We start from the raw sequence: 18,305 nt of genomic DNA, 5'->3' as shown, positions 1-18,305 counted from the left end.
GCAGTGACCTGCAGGGGGTCTCATCTGCCCAGATTTATGGTGCTGCTCACCAGCCCCTCTGAGGACTGCCAGCGCCCCTTCCTCCTTGTCCCCCAGCTGTTGAAAATACCCCGTGCAGCGTCTGTGTGCTTAATTAAAGCACAGGGACCGGTAGCCTTGACGACTGCGAGCCACCCTCTGTAAGGCAGCTGAGGTGGATATTATGGCTCTGGCGTCTCCAGGGAGAGGCCAGAACAGAGAAGTGAGTCAAGCACACAGGCATTGGACCTGCTCATGAGCTGGGGGCACAGCCAGCAGTGCCATTGTGCCCTGGAGCTCATGCCCTGCTCAGGGACATGCCCTGGTCCCTCGCTGGTGAGATGTGGCTCCTGGCCCGGGTGATGCAGCACTGAGACACCAAGCCTGTCTGGAGCAAAGGGGGCTTTGGTCTCTTGGGTAGCCCTGCAACCTCTGTGGGTAATAGAAGACTCCCATAACCAACTCCACAGCTGTAAATATGCTTAAAAGAATTCCCCTTAGAACTGGGACATTTGTACAAGCACAATTACCTCTGCCAGAAAATGGTACAGCTAGTTTTCCTGGCAGTAAGTAGCGAGCAGCTAGAAACACATTTCCCGTGAGGGGTTAAGAGTGAATTTTACTTTTTCATATAAAGCTGGTAGAAGGCATGATCAGTTCTGTATCAGATCAACTCTCTTCTACCTCAGAACTGAGAACCAAGCAGCTCCATATTGAAAAAGGGAGGCAAAACCTCTTGGGTTAATACCCATTTCTACTTTCCTCCTCTGTCCCCTGGTGCTGCAGGCACGGGGATCTGATGGAGAAGGGGACCCACAGCCCCACCTCTGTCAAAGCAGCCTGAGAGAGGGTCAGCATGGATCACGCCATGACATGGGGCCCTCTTCTTCAGAAATACTGGCCAGAAGAGAGCAATCAGATCTCCTGAAGAATGGCTCAGCCTGGATGTGCCTGGATGAGGCTGGTCAGGCCTCCAGAGGCTGGAAGGGAGGTGAAGCCAGGGGATGTCCCAGGGGCTGCAGGATGTCCTGAGAAGCCAGGCATGGCACATTGAGCACCCGGCTGAGCCCTGACCAGGGCAGTTATCCAGGGGTGCTTGCCACCCAGCTGTGCCCACAGACCCAGGTACCCTGAAACTGCCCGGAGACCCCAAGATGATGCCCCACGTTGGACTCATCTGCTGTTCCCATCCCGCATGGGGCAGAAGTGGGGGTGTCAGGCGCAAGTGGAGCTGCCTAGAGCAGATTAGGAGGTGGTGAGATCCTCGTCTGGGGTCACTGGAACCACTGTCTGTGGGGTAATGAGGTGGTGTAAACCTGGGCTAAGGATTCGTAGAACAAAGGCAGGACTGGGGGTGCCGGGGACCAAGTGGGGATGCTGGGGGCGGTGCGAACCCAACCGAGGGTGCCGGGGACCGAATCGGGACCGGACCGAGAGTGCGCTGTCCGACACGGGGATGTGGGGTACGGGGCCGGCAGCTGCCCCCTCCCCGCTCCTCCGGGGCCGGGGCTGGACCACGTGCCGCCCGCCCCGCCCCCGGCCGCCGGCCCGCCCCGGCGCCGCCCCGGTGCCGCCAGCGGAGCCAGCGCGGATCGGCCCAGCATGGAGGGGACGCGGCGCGCCCTGCTCCGCCTCGCCGCCGCCTGCTGCCTGCTCTGCGCCCTGCCAGGTACCGGGGCGGCCGCCGAGGGGTGCCGGGGCGGGGGGGCCTGACCGAGGGGATCCCGCCGGTCTCGCCGGGGCGGGAGCGCAGCGCCGGGACAGCCGTCGGGGCAGCGCCGGGACTTGGGCTCCTCGCCCGCTGGTGGGGCTGCGGGAGAAGGGTCTGGAGAGCCCTCACCAGGGCTCTCCCTCCGGGGAGCAGCGCCCCGGGCCTGCCCCCCGAAGTCGGGCGAAATGCCCTCGGATCCGGGCGCCGTCGCCCCGGCGGACGCCCAGGTGAGGCGGCCCAAGGATGCTCGGGGGGGGGTCCCGGCTTCGCCCCGCGCTCCGGGCAGCAGCGCGGCCGCCCGTCCCGGCCTTGCCCATACAAGGCACTGCCGGCAGCGCTGCTCCCGCCGGCGGAGCCACCCGGGCTCAGCTCCCGCCCGGCGGGATCCCGAGGGGATGTGCGGGGAGGGGGCCGACGGTCCTGGAGGCGCTCCCCTCCGGCATCCCGCCCTGCGAGCCTCCTGCCTCCCGCCCGGCAGCTCGCGGTGCCTCCGAGCCGCTGCTGAGCTTCCCCCGAGGGAAACCCGGACAAAGCCCGAACTCTGCCGCTTCCCGCTGCACGACGGGACGAGGGCCCTGTGCCTGCGGGGAGAGGGGCAGGACGGATGGAGCTATTTGGGACGGAGCAGGAGCCAGACCCCGGCCCAGGCAGGCTCCCGGGCCGTATTTCGGCTCTGCTCTGGGATCAACACGTCCCCACGTGGGCAGACGCAGTCTGCAGCGTGGCGCTGACAGCCGCGTCCACCGACACCACCGAGATTTGCCGCGTGGCTGGAGTGTGCCCCAAGTTGGGGGGGCTGTCACCTTCCCCGTAACCACGGTAGTGACAAAGGCGCTGTGCAGTTTAGGGCACAGAAAGCAAAATGTGTTTCTTCTTCTTTGTGGTTGAGAAAATCCCTTGGCCAGACCCTGGTCATATCCCAGCACCGTTACTGCAGCAATAGACACACAGAAACTCAGTTTCTAATAACTTATTAGGGCTGGGGAAACCCTAGAATAGATGCCTGTGGGGCTGAGCGAGAGTAGCACTCAGGATGAGGTTTTCGGTGCCGGATGCGGCTGGGTTTGAGGCTGAGCACTGGGAGCGGTCCCAAACCAGCGCCCTTTATGTGGGTGAAGCTGCACTCCCCACAGAGAGTGGCTGGGCTGTGGTGGGCTGTGGGGACGTGACCAGCCACTGGTAAAGGAAGGATTCAGGATTTCCACCGCTGAAAGGAGGAGGAGCTCTGAGCTGCCGGGGGCTATGTTCTGGCCCCGTGTCTCACACTCTGGGCACACTGGGAAACCCCAGGGAGCCCCTTGCCCCAGCTGGCTCCTAGGAACCTTCTTGCTGCAAAGTCCAAGACTCAAACTGACAGAATGTACCAGAAATTTAGATTGCACTGAGTTTTTCCTGGGATCTTTGTTGCTTAGTGTCCCAATCCAAGATTCTTCACAATCTCAGGAAATGGTACCTATGCAGCTGACCTGGCCCTTGCCCTGATAGCTTTTAAATTTGCTACCCAATCCCAACTGTGGTTGAAAGACCAGATGTTTTGTGAAAATAGAAAATAGATGGAAGAGATGCCACTGTTAATAAAATGCCCCTTAGCAAGCACAACCCATAATGAGACACCAGAAAATCTCAGCAGGACGGTGGTGGGGGAAAGGAACAGTTCACCCAGAGATTAGCCTCGAAGGCAGCAGTCCCAGACAAATTTGTCCAAAGCTGGGCTTGTCCTAGCTCCATGAGTGCTCTTTGCACTGCTCCCAGCACAGATTGCCTCTGCTCCTGCTGTCTGGCAGTGCCTGCTCCCACTCCCCGTCTGGGTTTGCAGCAGGGCCACAGAGGAGCTCAGGCTGCTGCTCTCCTGTGCTCTGCCCACCCTGGCCTCTCAATGCAGCCTTTCTTCACTGCCTGCGGAAATCCACTTCCTCCAGCACCATCAGCCTTACAAGTAAAACCCCGAGTAATTTTGGTCTGGGCATTTTTCTGCCTCTCCCTCCCGTGCTGAGTTGCCTTGCAAGCAGTGAGAGCAGAGCAGGGCTGGGAGCAGCATGAGCACATAAAGCCCCATCTGTGGGCACCACCGGCGCCATGCACACAGGCAGGCAGAGTGTCTGCTTCAAGGTCCCACTGATTTTCCGTGATTTTTTCCCTTTGTTTGCCCAGGGCAAGGACGAGTGGATGGACTTGGCCCCACCCTGACAGGACAGCTCCAGTTCTGCTGCACCCAGAACTGAGCCACAGCTTGGTCCCCTCCTCTGGGTGTTTCCTCCAGCAGTGTGACCCTGCACTCCCAGCCCAACCTTTCATGTCATGCCATCAGTCTTTGATGCCATTTCTACACATGATTTTCCCTCAGGCCCAGGAGCAGGGTGGGCCTTGTCTCCCTGCTGCCCTTCCAGGAAGGCTTGACCTGCTGGGCAGGGGCAAAGCACTCACCTCCTTCAGCTCCCTTGGCCCCATCCCTCCAGACAAAGGGGAGCTGGGACAATCTATAGTTCAGAAGCCCCTGTCCCTCCTTCCTTTCCACCTAGACCCTCTGGGTGGGCAGACACAGTTCTTGCCACAGGGTTTTCCCTTGGTCTGTGATCATCCCCACAATGCTCTCTGGAGCAGCTTTCATAGGGCTCAGTGCCACTGAGTCTGGGGTCACATCCTGAGCCCTGTAGGGCTGCTCAGAGCTGGGCAGGATGCATCCCCCAAGCCTCAGAGCCCATGGAACCAACAGTTACACTGCTGGAAGGACCTGGGGGCTGCTCAGGGCTGGGCAAGCTTCCTGAAGTCCAAACTTACCCCCAGTTCTTGCCACACTGCACTGGAGAGTAGGCTCCCTGCTGACATGGGGCTGCTATTAAGGCAACTGGCTTATTAATTTCTCCTAATGATGTGAATGTTTCTTCCACTGCAGCTGTGACTCCTGAGGTAAGCAGGGCCAGGCTGTCTGATGCCAGAGCTCCCTGCTGTTGCTGTTTTACTGGGGTTACACAACCCCAGAGAAGGGCAGGCTTCCCAGGCCGTGCATGCCATGGGTGTGCCCAGCAGCTTCTGGGTGAAGGAGCCTTCACCACTGCTCAGTCCCCTGCTGAGGAACAAAACCAGACAGCATGGGAGTCTCCCAGGCACCTTCCTGCCAAGCAGGGTGCTCCATAGCTGTATGTGGCCCGTGGAAAATAACTGGCTGCTCTGACAGTGGTAGATGAGCAGGCAGCCTGCTCTCCCTTTTCCCTGCCATAGAAATTTGGGATAAGTGCCCTCACCTCTAAATGGGGGATCAGTGATAGAGCTTCCTGCAAACCTATAGGAAAGAAGTTTTTTAGATTTCTCTCCCCTGGCTGGGTGAGGAGGATCTCGTGTGGCAGGGCCAGGCAAAGTGTGACACCCTGGGGTGCTGTTCCTGCAGGTAGTGATCAGGCTGGTGCTGCCCCACTACTGTGTGCTCTGGGCTGTGCTGTTTCTCTGCTGTTTTATGGGTTTTCCTAGTACTGAAGTACCTGTGCTTGGCATTTGTGTTGCTGTTTCCAGGGCTGCTCATCCCTGTTCCCATAGCTTTTCCTCTGCCATGTCACGTTGGCTGGTTGTCTTGGTTCCCAGTGCAGTGCCATCTGTTGAGGTGGTAGCACTGCCTCCCCTTTTTGTCTCCCCGTGGTTCAAGCCTGTGGCCTGGTATCCACAGATGCCCTGAGGAATCATCTTCCTGCCTGCCTGGGCAGGCTGGGTGCTGGGCTGTCCCTCCCCAGTGCCACACTCGCTCAGCACCCCATATCTAATCTGCCCCTGTCTCGTGCTCTGCTCGTGGCCACCTGCCTTCCAGTCAGGAGAGCTGGTTTCTATTCCTGTCCCTTACCTCAGCCCTTGCTTTGCAGCCTCCCTGGCCTGGCAGCTCTCCAGGGCTGAACTGGGAGCTCAGCACCCCCTTTTCAGCCCCCCCCCACCCCGCTTTGGTACCTGCAGAGCAGCTCACAGAGGCCACGAGGGGTGCAATGAATTAAACTCTGCCATGAAGAGCTTCAGGTGGTCCCCAAGCAGGCTGCAAGGCTGGATGTGTGCCTACACCTGCCTGGACTTCTCAAGCCTCTCTCAGTCAGGATGGGGATGGGGACAGTCTGGGCATCAGCCCTGGCAGGGAGAGCACTGGAGCCTGTGGCAAATGCAGCCTCTGGCACCCTGCCTCCATCGAGGTCCTGCAAGGTACCCAATGGAGCTGAGCTTACAAAGCAGCTGCCCCTTGTACCCGATCCTGTCTCTGAGCTTGCTTCACCGCCGTGAGGGTGTTTGCTCTACGGCATCCCTGGGTGCACCTGGCACCTTCCTGAAGGACTCCAGAAATCTCTTCTGCTGCTTGTTTGGTTTTTTAAATTTTTATTATTCCAGGAAAAGAGATCAGGTTCAGCTAGTATCTAATCAGGAGCTCTTCCAGTTCTGCTTTTAAATTAAATGAAGAACCTTGGTTTTAAATCCCACTATATGGTTTTATTTGCATTTATACTCAAGCTTTTTTTCCTTGAAGAGATTGTCTAATTGCTGTTGGTTGGTAACCATAAAATGTAATAACTGGCAACAAAAGATAATTTCTACACTTAATGAAGTAGTTTGCTAAGCAATAAGATATGACTGCTTTGATACATACAGGTTGTAGTTTATGCTTTGACTTTTTAAACATTGTATTTTTCCATTTTACCAGGTTGTTTGTGAGTGGAGCTGTTACACTTAAATGGAAATTGAATTCATTTAGTGCACCAAAATAGCATTGAAGAAGGGTTTGGGTGCCTTTTCAATGAATCAGAGCAGTGGTTTGACATGCATTCTGTAGGAAGCTGATTTAAGTGGGGTGCTATCCTCAGACAGTGACAGCCTGTGCAGGAGGATACATCAACACCAGGGAGTCCTGCTCCCATGGGCACTTTCTCTGAAATCCTGGGGGAATCCTTCTCATCTTTGTGCTTAGCTCTCACCTGGGACTCTGTGCACTTTTCCCAGTGGTGGCTGCAGCTTGCACCCTGCTGCCCTGCTCTCTCCTCAGTCCCCAGGAGCCAGCCTGCCATGGGCTTCCTCACCTTCATCTCATCCTAAAAGGGATTTTTAAAAGTGTTCAACTCTATGATTGGAGTTAGGTTGGTGTTGACCTTTGGGGAGCTCAGACTGCTGTTTCTGTCAGACAGGAAGGAGGGTGCAGAGGATGCTGCTGAGAGAGGCCAGGAGGGTTGTGGCAGAACCCCTTGTTGAGGGGCTTGTCCAGCTGAGACCCTGCTCTATGTCATTGTTTTATCTGAGAAGCAAATCGATGGTGGGGTGGTTGCTGTGGCAGAGGATGGAGACCACGGTCCCCACTCTGTGTGACTACCCTGGCACAGCAGTGACTCTGTCCTGCCTGTGCAAGCCTTCCTCAGCCCCTCGCCTGGCCCCAGCCCTGAATCTTGGGCTGGGAGCACAAGTCAGGAATGGCCCCGTTTCCTGCAGAGCTGGCTTCCTTCACTCCTCTCTGTTTTAGCATAATTTACCATGTCTGTTCTGGGGCTGGAGGCAGCTTGGGTTGATACGTGGAAGTCTCTCAGTGTTGTCAGACAATACCAGAGAGGGGTCGAAGCTGTGGGCTGATGTTCAGAGCCCTCCCTTCCCTCAAAGAGCTGGGAGTGTTTCCCATCCTTATCCAAGGCAGAGGCTGCTTCTTGGTTGGCTGCATCCCTCCTCCCCTGGGACCACTCTCTTCCTTTGCCCCTCTTGTTTCCCAGACAGAGGTCACTGCAGTCAGCGCAGTCTGATGGGAGCTGCTGCTCCAAATCCACCAGCCCTGCCCTAATGTGGTCTGGGATCTCTGGTTCTCACCACGCGCAGGCTGAGCCTGGGGGGTTAGCACAGACACAGGGCAGGAGTGGGGCTGTAGCCAGGGGACCAGCTCTGCTTCAGCAGGCTGAAATATAAAGCAAGCTCACCCTTGGTCCCCTATCAGGGAAGCAGATATTCTTATGGTCAGAGCTCTTGCTTACAGATCCTGAGACAGTCATAGCTGCTCTGTTATGGATTCAAGGGTGAGTGCACCTTTACCAGCTGTCCTAGAATGCTGCAGCTATCAGGTCTTGGAGAATCACAGAAAAGGTGAAGCATTCACACTAACTCTTTCTGTTTGCATCTGAAACAAGACAGACATGGTTCCCTCTTGTCTCCTGAAGCTGGTGAGGGCGATGCCTTAGGCAGTACAACCATGGCTTTCCTGGCATGTGGTGCAGGAAGCAAAGCTTCTCCGGGAAGACTCGAGAGGAACGAGCTCTGACCTGCATCTCTATAGGTAACTGATAAACAGCTAAAACCATCAGCACCCAGTGACTGGGGCAGCAACAACTGCGCTGGAGCTGGGGATTTCCCGACCTGCTGGGTACCAAGCTCCAGAGCAGAGCAGGAGCTGCACCCCTGAGGATCCCAGCCCGGGCGGGGTTTGCTGGGTCTGCACAGGCACAGGCAGCAGTGCTCTGCTGTGCACAGTGCTCTGCTCTCCCCTCTGCACCGCAGGCTTTGCCCCAGGCTTCGTTTGCATGGCAGTAGGTTGTCCTTTTGGATGGATGATAAAACTGGCAAACAAAGCTGTGGCATTGCAGCAAGGCCCTTTGGAGGAGTGATTTTATTTTAAACTGAAACGGAAAAAAAACTCAGCGCTTGTACCTTTTAGCACCTACAGCTCACAAGGAACAAGTTGCACCTCTGGGGGATTTCCCCAGGTGCTTTGCTTGGTGACTGCTGGCTTTCGATGTGCCCTTACCCCTTAGGAGCTGACAGATGGGTGATGGGAATCCTTTGTCTGCCTGTCCCCGGGTGATCAGTCCTTTGTTTCCTTGGCCATTCTAAGGCTCTTGCCTTTTCTGTCTTCCCACCATCATCTCTTAATGTCTTGAATTTTTGGAATGTTAGTCTGGATTAGGCTCTCCTTTGTTTCCTGAGCTGGGTGTGCCGTGCTGGGCTGGATGATTTGCTAATTGAGATGCCATCAACACTTGCCATACTCAAAACAGTCCCTTGTTCCTCACCTGCTAATTTAAAATCTCTTCTGCAATTCTCTACAAACCAGATTTTTCACACCACAGTGCTGTGCCGGGAACCATTTTCTCAGTGATGGACACTAGATAATTTTGTGGGAAGAAGCCAAGTGGCTTCTTGGAGAGAAGAGTTTAGGGAAATGCCAGTCCCACTGGCTGTCCCTCTTGCAGACAGCAGGAAGCTGTGCGAGCAGCGGACTGGGGGGACTTGCTTGTCCCCACAAGCCCTCCTGTCCCACAGCACCTCGTGGCAGGGATGCAGGGGTGTGTAGGACCCAGACTCATCTGCCCGTGACTTTCCTTTTGTGCATAAAATCACCCATTTCCCCCCAAAGTTCAGGCTATCTGCGTTCTGCGGATCTACCAGAAATTCAAACTGGGTTCTGCAACAAACTTTGCAGCTTGAGGTTGGTAGAGACATTAAGACCAATTAACCTAAAGACCCTCACCCATGGAGCTGCTTGCAAAGACATTAGCACCCATCTTGCCTATCACTTTTCTGGTCAGAAACTGGCATGATGGCTGCAGAGTTGCTCAGGCCTTTGTGCAAGACATCTCTCCACAAATCTTTCCTCTGCATGACTCAAGTCATGACTTGCCACCCCATGAGAGGCGGTCCCGGACACAGGCCAGCTATTCAGAGCAGCACATAGCCAGGCTCGCCCCTGGCCAGGCACCTGGGCACCACCTTTCCTGTTTACCCCAGGGTGACAGCAGGGCTCTGTCTCTGGCTGGGCAGGAGCAGGCAGTGGGGTGTTTACTGAGCAAGCATCCGCCAGTGCCCAGCCAGCAGCCGGAGCTGGTGGCATCCCACCCCGTGCTCAATAGCAGTGCTGTGTTTAGGGCTGGAAATTGTCACATTTGGTGACAATGCCTTTTGGTGCCTGGTCCCAGGAAACCCAGAGCTCAGCTTTTTTCCTTCCAGGTGTTATTGGTGTATCCTACACCTGAGCTCCATGGCAGAGCTCGCTTTATTTGGAGGCACCTTCTGGCCATGCACGTCTGGATCCAGGAGAGGCCAAAGGGAGCATCACTTATGCCTTTGGTCTTCATCTTGAAGTTGCCCCAGCTGGGTTCCCTGTGAGAGCTCGTTCTCTGAATGTGCTGAGCAGGGCTGTGCATCCCTGCGGGAGCCCTCCTGGGGCTGGGGCCCCGGGCTGGGGAAGCACAGCTCCATCAGGCTGCTCCAGGGCTTTGAATTCTCCAGCTGGTCAGGGTACTGCAAAGGTCTTGAGAGAGCCATGTATTGTGTCTTTTTTTAGGGCCTGTTAAGTGCTGTAGCTGGAGAAAAGCTCTGATAACTCTATCTGTTCTGAAGAGCTTTTAAAAACTGCTGAAATTTCCCCAAAATAGTATAAGAATGGGCTGCCTTGCTGGTGGATGAATGTTTATTGCTGATAGCATCTGCTTTGGATGCTTCTTCACTGTGGGGAGAAGGGGCATGATGATGGATTTGCTTCAATACCTTTATTTTTTTCTGTAATTAGCTCATCAGTCCTCTGTGGTTTGGATAGAAACTTTAATAGAAATTGTCAAAATATTGACTATGAGACGTTTTTAAATTGGAGAGTCCATCCTGATGTGGCTACATTTCTGTTTTCTTCCTGTTTATACCCTGATAAACCCTCACAGGATTATGAACAGTTTCTGAACAGCCAGTGTAAGAGCCTTTTGGTTTTCCTCCTCCTGTATGCTGTCACGCTGTCACACTGTCTAGCAGCTGTGGATCTGGGGAAAGGGATCTTTGCTTGCTACAAGTTCCCTTCAGGGCAGCTGCCCCTTTTTGCTGTAGTGGGAGGCTGAGTAGCTCCCCATTTCTATGACAACAGTTGTATTTCATGGTGGTGATGTGTTCATAAATAGCTCAGGAAGGCACACCCCAGCCCTGTTAGCTGTAGTACTCTTGCTGCCCATTTCACCTTTCCCTCCAGCAGAACCCCACACTACTGCTAAGGTGACTCACAATATGTGCTTTACCTTTGCCATCCACAGTCTTTTTAAATATCACTTTTCTCTGCTTCACTGGGCCAGGGGAGCTAGAGAGTCTTCTTCCACAGTTTCCTCACTTGCATTTTTTCAGCACCTCTTTTGACTCTTTGTCAATGACCCAAAGAAGACTTATTTCAATTTCTTACAGAATCCGGTCTCAGGTGATACTTTTAACAAACCCAAATCGTATAAAAACGTTTAAAAGTTGCTCAAGGATAGAGGGATTCATCGTGCTGACCCTAGAGAACAGCACAGGACTGGAGAGAGAGGAGGGTAAAGAAAAGGTCCCCTAGAACAGGTCCCTGCCTCAAAAACCAGGAGGACAGGGGAGCTGTTTGAATCCCTCTCCCAGGTGTGAACCTGTGCTGGATTTGGAATTAAGGGGATAAAGTTCCATTTCTGTCCTTCCCCTCTGTTTGTCCTCTCACTGTGGGATCTCTGACACACTTCTCTGTTCCACAGCAGAGGGTCAGCAGACAGCAGAGGCCTTGGAGTCAGTGTCACCTTTTCCTAGCACAGCGCTAACCTCTCTTTGGCCAAGGGAAGCCTCTGACGTCCCTCCAGTGACTGCTGCCATTCCTCAGCCAGGCCTGGAGAAAAACCTGACTGCTGCAACACTTAGTGCCACAGGGGCCCATGCTACAGAGGTGGAGGATGCCTTCATCCCCACCACCCCCATGGCAGGCTCCAATGCAGAGAGACTGCAGGCTTCTACCACTGCCAGTCCTGGGGACATCACAGTTACACATCCTGAGCATGACAACATGAGCTTGTCAGCCAACAGCAGCACTGAAATACCCTCCCCTACCTTGACTGCCAGCACTCTGGAAGAAAATCAGCCGAGCCATGAAGTCACAGAGCCTTTCAGCACAACTGAAGAAACGGATGATGCCAGCAGTGCAACCCCCACGCCTCCTCTGAACACTGGGCCGGGTGAGGTTTTACCTTTACTGCCTGTGCACCAAGTCCTGCCTCAAGGATGCACTACCTGGGAATGTCTGAGCACTCTCCTGCTAACTGGAGAGAGGGAGAAGAAGGGAATGAATGCTAAGCAGAGCCAGTTCAGTGCAATTTATTTGCAAAGATGTTAGCTCAGCATCCTCTTTGCAAACCTCATTAATTCTGGTGTTAATTGTGCTGGCTGCTTTCTGACTGATTGCGTGCAGGGACATCCTTCATATATCTAATCTGAAACAACATGCCTTAGCAGCACTGCCTAGCTGGGCCTTTCTGGCATCAGGGCTGGGGGCTCAGTGGGAGCCTCCCTGGAGAAGCACACCCTCCCTTAACACAAAACATGGAGATGGGCAAGCACAAGTGGCAGCTCACCCATCCCTGGGCAACGCTATCCTACCCTATGCTCTGGGGATCCCTCTGGGCAGCATGGTTATAGGGTCTGCAACCCCAGTTTTGTCCATCTTGGGGCCTGCCAGGCTGTCACACACCCCTAATGCAAGGCAGATACTGATTGATCACTGATTTACATGGTGTTCATGCACAGCTGCATTGTTTTCCTTGGCTCATGCCACATGGTCCTGCTATTCGGTGACAACTGACACAGCCTCAGGGGGTGCTGCTACCCAGTCCCTGGGCAGCCCCCTTTGTGCTCCCTGTAAGGAGGGATGAGAGGCCTGTCCCAGTGTCTTGCTCTGGGGTGATCCCCAGCTGTGTCTAAAGTTCTTTAAGCTTGTCTGCTTGTCCTTTGCCCCCAAGGACAGGCCTTGTGGGCCCAGCTGAGGTTGGCTGACATTGCAGATTGGCACATATGAAAACTGAGAGGACTTTCTAAGCACTCTGGGTTATAGTGTGGCTCAGCTATGGCTGTGCTAAAGGCTCTGCTTGTTTTCCAAAGGGTTGACAATAAGCTGCTATTCCTATAGTCCCAGCAGTCTTTCTTACAGTCTTGCTTCCATCTTGTCCAGTCCTACACAGCAGTGTGCTTGCACTGGATCCCTTGAAATAACTGCTTGTTCCTATTTTGCAGCAACAACTAACAGCTCTCAGTCAGGGCTTTTTGATGGGCAGACCCCGAGGCCCACAGCAGCAAAGTCTGAAACCAAGGCAGGAACGAGCCCCGTGGGTGCCACAGAGGAGAGCACTGTGGAGCCCAGAACTTCCTCTGCTCCCATCTCCATTGTACGGAGCACATCCTTTGCTACTGCCTCCAGCACTGTGACAGTGACACCCCTCGTGACCAGCTCCACATCTGCCAGCACAACTGCCATCCCCACCAGCACGCCCACACTGGCACAGTCATTGGAGCCCAGGCATGAGAAGACTTCTGTGTTGGATGTTGGTGATGATAATTCAGGTAAATGCTCTGCTTTTAATGGGCTGCCCAGGGAGGTGGCGGAGTCACTGTCCCTGGAGGTGTTTAAGGAAAGACTGGATGTGGTCTGGTTGACAAGGTGGTGTTAGTTCATAGGCTGGACTGATAATCACAGAGGTCTTTTCCAGCCTGTAATAGATTCTGTAATTGTTTTGTACCTGTTCTCACAAAACGTGGCAAAGTGCTGGAGCTACCTCAAATTGCCTCTTGGTTGTACTGAGCAGAACCAGAAAAGACAAAGCTTTGTTGTTCCAGCCCTTGAGGGCTCTCCTTTGGCCTCATTCCCTTGGTCTCCTTGCAGAGCTTCCCAGTTTGGCTGGTAAAGCGAGGGCTGACCCCTTGGTGATCACTGTGATCTCTGTGTTCATTGTCATGGTGGCCATCCTGGCCCTGGTGGGATTCCTGCGCTACCGCCAGCACAACAACCGCACAGAGTTCCGGCGCCTGCAGGACCTGCCCATGGTGAGTCTGCCTCCACCCAGCCCCGCCTGGGCTGCCTTGCCCCTGACTGCTTTGCAGCTCTCCTTCATTAGCAGTGCTTTGGGTGTTTGCAGCAGCACCAATGCTGATCACACACTCCTGTTCCTCCTTAGGTCCCTCTCCTCCCATCCAAGGTTTGAGTCAAGACAGCAAGTCTCAAGGCTGGGCACTAAAGAAGCTCTCTGCCTTCCCCTCACTCTGCGGGGGAATGCTGAGAGGTTAGAGAGAGGAAGGAGAGCTCCATCCAGGCTTGTTCCTGAAATGACACCTCCCTACCCTCTCCTCCTGTTTTCTGATATATTTGCTTTGCAACTATGACAAAGCAGATTTTATGCTCTGTTCCAGAGAGGTTTGTCTGTCTGTATTTGACCCTTTGAGAATATAAAAATATATGAGGGTTCCAGAGGCTGGACTAGCTCTGGGGAAGCTGCAAATAACTCCCTGAACTTTCTGGAACAGAGGAGTACTGCAGCTAAGCACACAAGCTAATGCTGTTTCAAGCTGAGTGGAGTTTTCAACAGCCAGAGTTTTCCACATCCCTGCAGCAGGCAGGCAGTTCCTGCACACACCTCTTCTCTCCAAATGCTGCAGCAGGAGAGAGACTGACAGCCCAAAGATCCAGGAACTGCACAGTGACAGCGTTTAGGTGGATGGCTGGGCAGATGCCACGCTGTGAGATGTGGCTGAGAAGGCTGTGCTGCCTGCACAGCAGTCTCCCAGGCTGGGACCATGATGCCAGCGTGCAGACATCTCATTAAAGCACCCTCTTCTCTGCTTCTAGGATGACATGATGGAGGACACCCCTCTCTCCCTCTACAGCTACTAGGCAACCAGGCTGTCTACTGCCCAGAGGAAAAGGCCTTGAGGACTTGGTCCCAGACGATCTGCTGAGGAGTGAGGGGCTGTGATTTGCACACAACTGAAAGATCCTTTTCAGATGGTTTTTGGTTTTAGACATTTTCAATAGTTCAGTGTTGAAGTTTCTATGCTGCAAATCAGAGCCCAAGTCTGACCCTTTTCTCCAGGCTCTCCTCAAAACAATGCCCTGAAGAGGTGTCTCCTCCTTTTAGTGTGGCAACCAATTAGCCAAGACAACCTTTGCCATGGTGTTCTGCATGGATTTCTTCTGTTGATCTTGGTGGCTGCTGCCTTCAAAGGAGGTGGGCAAGTGTTTCAGACTAGGGCTCTTAACACTGGTGGTGTCAGCACAGTGCCAGCAGAGGAGACTGCTGTTTTCTAAGGAAGCCAAGGATGTGGAAGTCAGTTCTCTTGGGCTCCCTCTTGTTCTGTATTTTTAAGGTTGTTTGTTTTGGGGGTTTTCTTGCACTTTTGTTTTTGTTCCTGTTTCAGCTTTAGTCCCAGGATTGGCATTACCCATCCTGAAACACCTACAGGAGGATAAAAGACTACTCTGCTTCCTTCCTAGATGCATACCTTTTCTCTTTAACCAGGGAAAAGAGTTTTGTTGCCACTGGAGAAGTGCCCCTGCTACTTGATGTTGCTTTGAAGTTGCTGGGAGGAAATTGAACATAATGTTAGCTTAACTGAGCTTGATAGGACTCAGTTTATTGCCAATTAGACACACTAATTTGGTCTCACCACAATTAGAAAACCGTGTCTCCTACACTTGATGCTTTTGGCATATGTGTAAACTCCTTTCCCAGGCCCAGTAAATGCTTTAGTCTATTTCCCTGCCTGGGCTAACACAAGCCTTTCCTCAGGTACCTCCCATTTTGCTTCTAGCATCTGGTTGCTGGAAGTTGTTGTACAAAGCTGGTGCTTTGCTCTCCCTCCTGTGCTATGCAAGGTCAGAGCTCCTCTACTTTCTGATGTTGGTCTTTTGAGCCAGTTGGTGTCTTGTCATGAGGACAGATCCTGGATGTAGGTGCCTTCCTCCCCTTCCCTTTCTTGGTGTTATGCTGATTAGATTCTGCACTTTTGCCTCAAAATATCACTGCTGTAGACTGCATCCAAGGCTCTTGAGGCCTCTCAAGGAAACCCACAGGCCAGAGCCTCTGAGTGTAAATCAGAGGAGCTTTTGGTGCCCTTGTGTCAGAAAGACCGGAGTGTGTATGACATGACAATTTTCATGTAATTACACCTGCTCCTGTTTTCTAACTCACATTTGACTGCAGGAAAATGGAAACACATGCCTTCTCTAGAGTGTTTGATTTTTGACTAAGCCAGTTGCTCCCTCAGGATACAGCAAGGGCTAGAGTTTATCTGCCACGTTGCTCTACAAGCCTCAGTTTCTCCTCTCCTTTCAGGAGCAACATCACTGAACCCCACGAAGGACAGATACCAAGCCTCACTTGAAAAAGTACCTTTTTTTTCCCAGTGCTGTTAGTGGTTATCATAGCAGGGAAAGGGGTAATTCCCCATCAGCTGAGCTCAAGTTGCCTGGAAAGCCCAAAGGAGGAGCAGAACAGATCTGGCTCAAATAGATGAACTGGGTAAGGCAGCAGTTCCTCCTCCCTGTGCTGCTGCTTTGAGTGGCTGACAAATGGCTGCAGTGCAGTTGGGTTTCAGTTTGGCCTTCCATCTATGTATTTATGCCCAGTAAAATAGGGAAAAGAGTTGGTTCTCTTCTATGATTGCATGAGAACTAAAGAGCAATTGTCACAACTCCAAAGCTTCTGTATCAAGCATTGTCTGCACAGAGCAATCTCCCTAGCTACAGACCTGTTTCCCCTGCCGGAGGGCAGGGTGCTGCTGGTTTTCGGCACAGAGTTGGCAAGTTAGTGATGGAAAATAGAACTCCATCCTGGCTGGAACTGGTGCAGGCTGGCATATCTGGGAAGTGTGTCTGCACACAAGCAAAAGGGCAGAGGCTGGTTGTTCTGGTTTCCCATGCATCGCTGTGCAGGGGAAAGAGGTGAGGAAAAACTCGCCCAACACCAAAGTGCAACTTTGTTTGTAAAATATGTTGATAGTGGATTTTTTTTCTTTCTGCAATAAAGTTACAAATGCCAAAAGTGTCCCAGTCCTCGTATTTTCATTGCAAACATCTAACTGAAAAGCTTTTATAGATCACGATGAATCCTGTGATAGATAAACAGCAGCAGTTTGGGCACAAAGACTGACAGAGCTGATAACTAGAAAATGCCAGACAGCCATGAACCATAGCTCTGACAGTTCAGAAGGACACCACCCCCTGCCTGTGTTCCTTCTTGTCAGGGTCATTCCTGGTCTGGGTCGAGTGAGATTAATATGTATACAGTTAAATCAGATGAAGTGTGTCTTAAGAGAACCACACTAGACCAAATAATCTAATCTACACCTTTAGACTTTCTTCCTTTGCCTCTGATTGGAGATATTCTCATGTTGTCAACTGTAACCCCAAACCTTATTTACAGAAATATCCTGAAAGCCAGCCTAATCCAAACCTAAATAGTATCTGTCATGCTTCTTTCTATAGTACAGCAGACAAAGCAAACTGAAAGGCACATAATTCTTTTTTTTAACTTTATAGCTGTTTTGAACTGTTCTCTTTGGAGCTCAGACCTGCAGGGAGGTAAGTGCTCAAAAGCCCAGCTTCTGCTACAGACCTACTAAGAGTCTCCTAGCTGTTAAAATACTTTGGCAAAATCAGTCAGCTCTTGTCATAGATTGCTTGTATTAAAGATGTTCTATTGCAAAAGCAAAATGTGGTGAGTGAAACTAGTTGGTAATTTGGCTTATGCTGTTTTCTTAAGAGTTCTCACTATAAATCTAGAAAAGCAAATCCTTGGAAGATCTAGAGCAAGGGGAGAGCAAACAAAGGCTTTGTAGCCTAGCAAAGTGCTTGCTGAGTAATCTGGAGACATGAGGGTGAACTCTAAACCCTGCAGAGATTTCAGTCCTGTCCCAACACACAACCATACAAAACAAAACAAACATGCCACAACTAAGCCAGTCGTCTCAGGTCTAAAGTCAGCATTATTCTGGTGGTTTATATTGGAGTGTTCTCTGCTCTGCCTTTTTACCTCCAAACCCACTCAGAGCTGATTCATTCTCTGCACAGCAAACTGCTTAGCTGCCGTGTTGGAGAGGCAGCTCAGAGCAGGCTGTGCTAGCTGGAGAGGCAGCAGCAGGACAGGCTTGTGCAGGCAGCCACCCCTGGGACACACAGAGCTTTGTGCCTTTGCCCAGCTGAGTTCTGACCTTCCAACGAGACTGTGCAGCCTCTGAGGTGGCCAGGTTTGGAGATGGAGCGTGGACCACTTGTGTGGGCTTCACCTTTCCTGTGCAGCAAAGAGAACTGACAGAACCAGAAACCAACTGTTGCCAGCTCATGCATTTCTCCTTGAGCACAGCTGTTGCCTCTGATGGGGTTTAGTTTTAATGCCTCTTAGGCTAAGGCACGATTGTATTACTAATTAGCAAGGGACCAAGAATCAACCTAATCACTTGGGTTTAAAGTTAAATAGAAAGGAAAGAAACATAGGTAAAAGAAAACCAGAGTTTGAGACCCATCTGCCTCCACTGACCTTCCCTCCTCGTCTCTCCAGACTCATGTTTTGAAGGGAAGGGGATATGAGAAGCTGAAAAGTGACAGTCCTGGAGCTGCTGTGCCATGGGCAGGGCTACCTGTGCTCTGTGCCATTTCTCTGCCCTCTCAGCTGTCCTTCATGTCTCAGTGTCTGGATTTTAGCTTTAGACACTGTATTAACCCATCATGTCACACTGCAAGTCTGTAAATAAGGCTACAGAGGGTGTTCAGGGACAGAAACTGCCATGAGGAGCACTGGAGTGGACAAGACAGTGAGTGGGTCTTGTAAGACAGATC

At 52.5% G+C, this 18,305-nt stretch overlaps 1 protein-coding gene across 3 annotated transcripts; it reads left to right on the top strand.

Moving 5' to 3' along the window:
• Positions 1 to 1,573: 1,573 nt before the first annotated feature.
• Positions 1,574 to 16,503, top strand: LOC115906608 (pneumococcal serine-rich repeat protein-like). 3 transcript variants are annotated; one of them, XM_030953917.1, is made up of 5 exons: positions 1,574 to 1,687; positions 11,191 to 11,661; positions 12,713 to 13,039; positions 13,359 to 13,519; positions 14,319 to 16,503. In XM_030953917.1, the coding sequence occupies exons 1-5, from the start codon at positions 1,621 to 1,623 to the stop codon at positions 14,361 to 14,363; spliced, it is 1,071 nt and encodes a 356-aa protein (XP_030809777.1). In that variant the 5' UTR covers positions 1,574 to 1,620; the 3' UTR covers positions 14,364 to 16,503. The 3 variants fall into 3 exon arrangements, with proteins under 3 accessions (XP_030809777.1, XP_030809779.1, XP_030809778.1); XM_030953919.1 differs by lacking the exon at positions 14,319 to 16,503 and adding an exon at positions 13,651 to 13,809; XM_030953918.1 differs by having other exon boundaries at positions 1,585 to 1,687; positions 11,194 to 11,661.
• Positions 16,504 to 18,305: the final 1,802 nt, after the last annotated feature.

Source organism: Camarhynchus parvulus, chromosome 8 (genome assembly GCF_901933205.1).
Source record: "Camarhynchus parvulus chromosome 8, STF_HiC, whole genome shotgun sequence".
Lineage (NCBI taxonomy): Eukaryota > Metazoa > Chordata > Aves > Passeriformes > Thraupidae > Camarhynchus > Camarhynchus parvulus.
The sequence above is the reverse complement of the archived record's forward strand: the minus strand, read 5'-3'. Positions and strand labels throughout refer to the sequence as shown.

Coding starts and splice junctions, on each gene's coding strand:
- LOC115906608 (XM_030953917.1), top strand. CDS start 1,621: ATGGAGGGGACGCGGCGCGCCCTGCTCCGCCTCGCCGCCGCCTGCTGC. Junction 1,688..11,190: donor CCTGCTCTGCGCCCTGCCAG/GTACCGGGGCGG, acceptor TCTGTTCCACAG/CAGAGGGTCAGCAGACAGCA. Junction 13,520..14,318: donor GCCTGCAGGACCTGCCCATG/GTGAGTCTGCCT, acceptor CTCTGCTTCTAG/GATGACATGATGGAGGACAC.